We start from the raw sequence: 8,416 nt of genomic DNA on the forward strand, positions 1-8,416 counted from the left end.
ACAGTACACAATAAGAAACACACACACACACACAAAGAAAACAACACAGAGACACATATATATATATATGTGTGTGTGTGTATACACCCACCCCCCCACACACAAAATGCATGAACATTCTCAGACCCAGTGACGCAGATCCACCTCCTGACCCCAGCTGCAGTTCATAATCACTACCATTAATTGAGCGCTTGAGTGGCAAGCACTACTTTTAAGTGCTTTACAGAGATCACAGTTTGTTGAGTTCCTCACAACAACCCTATGAGGTAGGTATTAGTCCAGCCCCATTTTACAAATAAACAAATGTAAACAGTTGGTGGCCGAGTCAAGATTTGATCCCAGGTCTCGCCAGCTTCACAGCCAGAGATTTTGTCTGCCCTTTCTGCCACCCAGCCTGGGCTGTCTCGACAACCAATTATTACAAAGATGGAAAAGAGCTACTTACAGCAGAAGTACATAGTACAATGTCCATTTGTCACAAAAAAAAATCTGTATTTTTCTCTTACCATTGGACGCTTCAACAGTGAGTTAGCACAGTTCTGAAAGATGGCGTCCCATCAAACATACACTGCGGCCCTGCATCACATGGTTTTACAGTCATAAATACAAGTCACGGTACATATCCGCTACATTTTTTTTTTAAGAATTGTTTTTAAAAGTCAATGCTTTGATTAAATCAAAATTGTCTCACAGATGTTCTGTCCTCAGAAGATATCAGAAAGTGGAAAATAAAGGTGTATGAAGTGGTTTTGTGTCCCTCCATGTGGTCAGCTCCTCACAATTATGTGCTCAGTGCGGTGGTGCGGTGCTTCTGGCTGTGTAGCGCTCCGTGTGCGTGTCTCCTGGATATGGACTGTGCCAGTGGCCCCACTATGCTCGCGATTTTGGCCTTGGGAGCACACCAGTTACCCACCAGCAGGTAACAGTGTGCCTCTGAGCTGTTTGGCTGTCTGGTTTTAAGTCTGTTTTGGTTTTTGATTTTTTTTTTTCTGCTGTTGTGGTTTAGTTTTTGTTCCTGATCTCCAGTTGGTGCAGATTTATGTTGGCAGCTGATTGACTGCAGAAAAAATAAAAACATCAAAACAGAAAAAAAAAAAGCCCTCCCCAAAGGACTTAAAATCACCCATATGGCGAGGAATGGAGAGATCCTATTGTCTTGGAGGCCCATGGAATCTACTTCAGTCTATGAAACGTTTTCCGAAAAGAGCACCGCTGGCTGGCTGGGAGAGCTCTGTTCTCTGTGTTTCCTACTTCTGTGTACATTCTCGGGTTCAAGTTTGCTTGGATTTTGACTTTTAAAAGAATGTTTAATAAATAGCAGTGTCTGCTGCCTTGTTGCGTTTCTTTCTTTGTCTCTGTCTGCCTCTGTCTCTGTGCTTGGAGCTGTTCCTTGGAGCACGGTGTGGTGTTCTTGATGTAGTGAGCTCAAGTCTGCAGCTGTTTCTGGGGACGTGGTGGAGGCTGCATGTTGTTTTCTCCAGGAAGAGCTAGTGGTTGTCTACCCTGTGTGTTGGTGAGCAATGTGCAGAGGCAGAGCCGCTGAAGTATGATTCCTGAGGGGGTTGGCAAAGCACCGCCCTCACTCCTGGTTACCGCATCAGCCCAGTTTTTGGCCCCCAGTCTTGAGGCGACCAAAGCTGAGAGGCAGCAAAACCAATGCACAGACAGCCCCTGCCACTAGCCCCTGCTGGTCTGCACATCTTCTATTTATGTTCCTTGGAGAAGAAATGGTTGGTTGCCATGTTTCTGTTAGCAGTCATGTAATGCCATTGGCCGTTCTTGTACATTCATTCGATCACCAATTTGCCTCTGACCTTTGAAAGGGGCAGTTGATCTCAGAGGGCCCACTGTACAAATTGGGTCCTGTGAAGTCTAGTCCACCCTGCCCAGGAACCGGGGCCCAAGAGGTCAGCAACCATCTCCCCTCCCTCTGTCCTAACCTAGTCTGATGTATCAGACCATGACAAAGGTGGATGAGCTTGCTAAGGGGCTGCCGCCATTTCCCAATGTTACTTCTCCACCTCTCCCCTCATCAAAACAAAGTCATGCTTGAAAAACACTAAGAAAGCGGCTATCTAAAGCCCAATGCAGAGCCAATGAATCACCTCTCCAAGTGAAGTGAGGCTTGTATGCTCTGTCCCAATCCAGTGTGTCACTTCCAAGGTCAACTTACCCAGAGGTTTTGCTTCAAGAGCCTTGTTGCCTCCCCAAACTATTTAAACCCTTCAAGAGGAAGGAGACTATCCCCAGGGGAGCAAAAAACAGAAATCAATGACCCTAACCAGGCAGAGTCCTGGGAAGCAGCAGAATCCACTTGGGAACTGCTTTTGTTTTAGAAATCATCACCTTACCCTACCCTGTAGGCGGCCCTGGTTCCTCACTGCACCATCAAAAGGGCCTCAAAAAATTAAGTTCTACAGACACCCCTCATTCACGTTTACCTCCACTGGAGTGTGCTTTTAAAGGCCCTCCTGTGTCCACAAGGAGCCCAATGGCATTACATAACCATGAGTCCAGGTTTATAAAGTGCGCCTAGTCAAGTGAAGGCAAGGTGGGGTATGTTTAGAACAAAGAGGCCACCAAGATTACCTTGTCCACTGAGGTTGGGGTTTGTGTAATCCCAAGTATCCTGATCATTCTTGAAGACATTCAAGCGTGTAGGCTGCAGGGACAAAAACACTTGAGATCAGGCATGTCCCAGCTCACCTTGAAGCTGACTGGGAACCAAGCCTGCCTACACCTACCTACCTTTGCATACTCGATCTTCAGAGTGCAACAGCCAGAGTAAATGTCAGCCCCATTGAGGGAGGCCTTGGCCCGCTGTGCACTTTGTACAGAGTCAAATGTGAAACAAATTAAGGAAAAGTCTTGTCATGAAAGCACCAAGCAATCTCATGATGGGAAAGGTGATAAGGTATTTATGGTCAACTTACTGTCCCCCAGCTCGACTTTGGCCAGTGCTTTCACACTCTTATTCTCACCTTACCCCAGGGCTTCCTCATCTCCCTTCTCCACTCCACTGGCATTTAATTAAGCAGTCCCAGACTAGCCTTTCTGTCCTGAAGACCAGGAATCCCACTGCACCTTTAGCTTCGCTTCAATGCCCAGAACAGCACAGTAACATCTTCTAGGGCTTAAACACTGTCTGCTAAACTTCAGTTCTTAGGTTCTTTTCTTCTTCCCCATATCAAGGAATTTAAATGCTCCTTTACCTCTTCAGAAAAATAGGACCTCATTGCCTTAAAAGGTATTATGGGAGCATGTCTTTCAGACATTAAAAGAAATCCTTTAAGTTTCTTTGCTTTCTATCCTACAGCAGCGTTCTTAGCATTTAATGTTTTCAATTTTCCACTTTGCTTCTGATGATCAGTTGTCTCCTATCACCCTGTGAACCCTATGAAGGTATCTGCAGGCATTCAAGCTCCAAAAGAGCCTCTAACCTAAAGAACATGAAATACCAGTAAAGGATATTCTACCATGGCCTGGACACCATTCTTCCGGAAAATGACAATTCTCTGGACAGGTCCACAAGGGTTACAGATAGTGTAAAGAACATCCTGTAAAAACCAAGGGAAGCCAGGTTAAGAGTCAAGTCTGGCTCAAAGGATATGAGAAGACCTTACAGAAATACGAACCGTAGTAATGGAGTAGATGGGATTTAGGATGGTAAAGAGCAGTACGCTGTTGACACTCCGCGAGTCATCTGAGTCCCCAGGGCGAGAGATCTTCTGGCTGGTAGAGTAATTGACAAAAGCTGGGTGACCAGCAATGTAGATTTGGTTGTCAGCTGCATAGTTCACTGCATCGCAAGCCCCCAACACGTCTTCAAACTCCACCAGAGCCTGTCTCTTTTTAGGCATTACCACCACATAACTGGGAGAGAGGGAGAGAGAAAACTCAAGTTTCAATCTTCTCAACAAGAACAATGTCCTCCCATTTCCTGTGAGCCTACTCCTCCCATGGCTTCACCATCCAGAGGCAAGGTTTCCTGATTTGAACACCCGAGGCTACATGTGTCTCAGTTAACAACTATGCTGCAAGATTTCCTGATCTCTCACCTTACAATCAGATACTTACTTCAGACTGCTAGCTAGCATCTCCCTACCACAAGACTAATCACTCTGGATAGGTGACTTTGAGGAGTCCAGCACAGTACCTTTTCTATGTTCCAAATACCCAACATGTGATATATAAATGACTTTTGATAAATACAAAAATGCTGACTAGAAACTACAAGGCAGAAAATGAAAAGAAGACATGAACTTGTCATAATCTGATCCAAAATATTTAAGAATAAAACAAACCCATAAGAAGAAAAAAATGCCCCAGGACCTACTCAAAGGAATCTAGACTAATCCAAGGAGCTTGCTCCTCTGGAGATCTAACCCTTGGCCTTCGAGGACAGTACCTGATGGGTCCAAATTCCTGTAAAGCCTCCACGAGGTCAGCCTCCACCACACCATCAATCAGGCCCCTGATGTGAACAACTGGCGAGGCAGGAGTTTTATGCGGATCATCGTAATTCTCCTGAGGAAAGAAAATACAATTAAAGGGGAAAAAAAAAAAATACAATTAAGGGAAACTTAGATTTTAGTGTGCTGGTGGCAACCCAGTCACATAAGACAGTTGAGTATTTAAAAAAAAAAACAAACCAACAACAACAAAAAAACCACACCAAAACCCAGTACAGACAACAAAGGCACAGGATATTATTCCCCACCGGCAGATTCTGGGCAGCAGAGCTAAAGCCCTGAGCAGGTGGCCACTGCCCACTGGCCCATGCTGTAGCTTCTGAGGAAAGCAAAATGGAGGACTAGTTAAGTTTCAAATGGTTACAGGTCTCCAGTAATCTGCCTTTCCCCCCAAGTGGTTCTCTCAATCGAGGAAATGTGGGAAAATAGTAGTATGGAAAAGCGAAATGACTAGTAGAAAGGGCTCAGCACTCAGCTGTCTGCTGCAGTATGAATTAGGGTTTTCCCTTGGCAGCTTCCCAAACGTCTCTGGCCCTGGTTGAGCAAACTACCAAGGCCACCTAGTCAAGCATTACAGTCCCCACCCCGAGAGCATCAGGGTACGTTAAAAATGTGCCTCAGAAGCTGAGATTAACAGGCTCAATCTTTTCACTCTCCAGTAAGAATAGCTTTGAAAAAACCTTGGGCTAGACTGAGGAAAAAGAGAAAAACTTCAACCCATTACAGTAAGAACAACTATCCTTTCCTCCCCAGGGAAAGTATCTTTCCACCCAAACATATACCCTCTGAGAGTCAGCAAGAACTTTCTCTGTCACCTCTCCTGGATCCCAGCCCAGCGTCTGTCAGAGAACCACCGGGCACAAGCCCATGGAACAAAAACAGGATTGGATTCGATTTCAAAAATGAGCCACACAAACCACAGGAGGTAAATCCCCGGGGCTCAGTGGACTTTCACAGGCCTCAGGTCTAATTCCAACCCTGTCCCTTACCAGCTATACTCTAACCTAAATTACCTCATCTCTCTTTACTGGTTTTCTCTTCAATGAATTAGAAATCTTAATCTCTACCTAGAAAAAAAAATTTATAAAGGAAGAAAACTCTTTAAAGATCGTGGTAAGACAAAAATCTCCAACCTAAAAATAACACTGGATTTTTTTTTAAGGAGGGAGAAAAACGAGCAAGGCCCTTTGCCCGTGCCTACCACCTTCAAGAAACATCGCGGGTCATCAAATCCCGTTTGTTAACCTTTAGAAAGTATCTGAGGCAAATGTGGGAGCTCATGAAGGAAGCTCGGAAACTAGAATGGTTCCCAAAACTTGAAAGTGAAACCCCGACCTTTCACAAACCCTTCCCTTGGGGCCACAAACCCAGTTAACGTACTGTTTAATACTGAAAAATATTCTTAAGCGCATTATTTTATCCCCAGGAGTGCAACCTAACGACAGACAGACAAGAACGGGGACGAAAGAACTACTCAGGCGCTGGGCAGAGCAGACGAGGCCACCGCCCACCCAGCCCATTTACGAGGCGACCCCGCGCGCGCGCAGCCGCCCACGAGGCGAGGAGCGAGCAATGCGCCTGCGCACTAAACACCCGAAAATAATGGTCAAGGCAGGGGAGAGCGGCCAGACCGCGTGCTCGGCCCCCACGCGTCGGCCCGGCACGCCTGCGCACTGCAGCACCCGCAGCCCGCGAGGCCTCTTCCGGCCCCTCCCTCGGCTCAGCCGGGGACGCACGCGCACGCGCCTCTCCTCGCTCAAACCCCGCCGTTCGGCCAACGCACGCCCCTCCCCCACCCAGTCAACGGCGCGAGGCCTGAGCGCCTGCGCACAGGGCACCCTAAAAAAAATAAATATCCCAAAGATGGGAAATTTTCCTCGTTTCCCGTCCATTCCTGTCCCTCTGGATCCTGGCCTCACCCCTCCGCCGCCGCCCGCCGCCCCGGATCCTCCGCCGCCACCACCGCTTCCGTGCTGGTCGCCGGCGTTGTCAGTCTTGAGCCGTTTAGGCGCCCGGCCGCCCTCACTGCCGCCGCCGTAGTAGCGGCCTCCGCCGCCTCCGCCGCCCGCCGCCGCCATCTTCACCATCGCTCCCGACCGCCGCCGCTGCTCGTCCGGTTGCTGCCTCTGCTCCAGACGCCGCCGCCGCTTCTCCGCCCGGGGCAGCAGCCTCCGCGACATGGCGGCTCAGAACCCGCCTCCCCCCGCCTCTCATTGGGGGAGGGACACGCCCGTCACCCACCGCCCCCACCCGATAGGGGGAGCCACTGGTCCCGCCGCGGGGGGAGGGGAAGCGGCCTCACGCCTCGTACGCTTATTGGGCACGGCACATGCCGTTCTGCGGAAGGGACTGCCTACCTCTGCCAGTCATTTTGCTGAACCCTCCGCCTTAAAATAAACTCGAATATGATAGGCCGAGTTTCTGGAACTAAAGCGCTTAAGCCTACCCTCCCATAGAATACCGGATGGGCAATTAAGTCCCCACCCCATTTCTCTGAGAAGCCCCGCCTTCTCCCCACCCTCATTGGCTTACTGGCTAATCCATCAAACAGAAAGTCCTCTTCCGTCTCCAAGCCGCCCACTACTTTCCCCGCGCCCTCTCCGCAAAGGAGACCAGGAAATCCCTCCTTTTCACTTATTTTCAGCGGCTTATGGGGGTGCCCATCTTCTGAAAATCCACCTGATTGGCCAATGGAGTCTCTCAAAGTGCAAAGCTAATGCTTGTTTCTGATTGGATGAAAAAGAGGACCACCACCATTGGCACAGCCTAGGAAAGGGTTGCGAATGAAAAAGCTTGAGCCAATTTGCTTCGGTTACCTTCGGACCACAGCTTCCCCTTCAAAGTAGCGAAGGCCTGAAGTATTCACAGTTATCTACTGACCACGGGGTTCAGTGCTGAGAGGCTAGATCAGGACGTAGAGGCATCCCCTGGGGGAGTTATGTCCCCATCATCACACCCCGTTACTCTCTACCTCTAACCTTCACAAGGCCAAAGGAATTTTTCTAACTCAAATTTGAATCTTTCCCTCAACTTCAGACCATTTGCCCCTCCCGACTGTTTTTAAACGCTGGAATGTCCATCATCCTTATGTCCGCAGACCACTTACAAACTTAGCCCAATAACTAGCTTCCTTCCGTTTGCCTAAGGAAAGTCTTTTTACTCCCCTCGGTCTCTGTGCAGGTCTTGCCACAGGGATACTCCTAAACTGGTAAAGAAAATTCCTTGTGTCCGTGCATTGTGTGTGTCAGTGCACAGGTCTTCTCCTTGAAAACTACCTTGCAACTGCAGATCCCGGTCCCACGTGACAACCCTAACTACTCGCCTTCCTGAAGTCTTCACTCAAGCGGAGTTCTCGGTCTTAGACTAACAAAAACCATACACAGAGCCTCGAAGCGTGATCACTGCAGAGGAGAGTCGGTTTTGGGGGTCTCTCTATAAGGTCACCAGGAGAACACACACACACACACACACACACACACACACACACACACACACACTCTTAGTCCTGGAAACGGCAGGGAACACACACACTCCTGGAAAAAGCAGGGAACAACCCCAAAGGTGCTCTGACGCTTTCTTCCCCTCATATCAAACATGGTTCCTCAAACAGTAACCCTGGTGGAAACGAAATTTGAAATGGGCATCAAAACCACAACTAAGTGTAAACTGGGCATAATGACACTCAAGAAGGCATCTGCATGTGTGAGTATGTCAAATTAAACAAACAGGAGACTCACACGGGCTGGGGGAGAACCAAATCAACCCCTAGCCACACAGGTAGAATCTGGAAAACGAGGTCCAAGCAACAATGCCCCCACCACCAACGTCCTAGCCACGTGATCTGTGCAGGGAGGATGGAGGCTCCTGTCCCACTCCAGGGCGGGGTCGCCAGGTCCCTACGTAAGCAAAATGCGGTGGGGGGAGGGTAAAGGGGCCCCTCCCCG

At 48.7% G+C, this 8,416-nt stretch overlaps 1 protein-coding gene across 1 annotated transcript in view; it reads right to left on the minus strand.

The window, feature by feature from the left end:
- Positions 1 to 6,652, minus strand: part of HNRNPL (heterogeneous nuclear ribonucleoprotein L) — a 15,992-nt gene extending 9,340 nt beyond the window's left edge. Inside the window, exons 1-6 of the mRNA XM_006901114.1 lie at positions 6,392 to 6,652; positions 4,409 to 4,527; positions 3,636 to 3,873; positions 3,472 to 3,557; positions 2,749 to 2,845; positions 2,590 to 2,662 (exon numbers count right to left, since the gene is read on the minus strand). Coding sequence (XP_006901176.1) covers positions 2,590 to 2,662; positions 2,749 to 2,845; positions 3,472 to 3,557; positions 3,636 to 3,873; positions 4,409 to 4,527; positions 6,392 to 6,652 — 874 coding nt within the window. The remainder of the gene's footprint in view (positions 1 to 2,589; positions 2,663 to 2,748; positions 2,846 to 3,471; positions 3,558 to 3,635; positions 3,874 to 4,408; positions 4,528 to 6,391) is intronic.
- Between the last annotated feature and the right edge of the window lie 1,764 nt (positions 6,653 to 8,416).

Source organism: Elephantulus edwardii, unplaced genomic scaffold (genome assembly GCF_000299155.1).
Source record: "Elephantulus edwardii isolate Elephantulus edwardi_28Jun2011 unplaced genomic scaffold, EleEdw1.0 scaffold00308, whole genome shotgun sequence".
Lineage (NCBI taxonomy): Eukaryota > Metazoa > Chordata > Mammalia > Macroscelidea > Macroscelididae > Elephantulus > Elephantulus edwardii.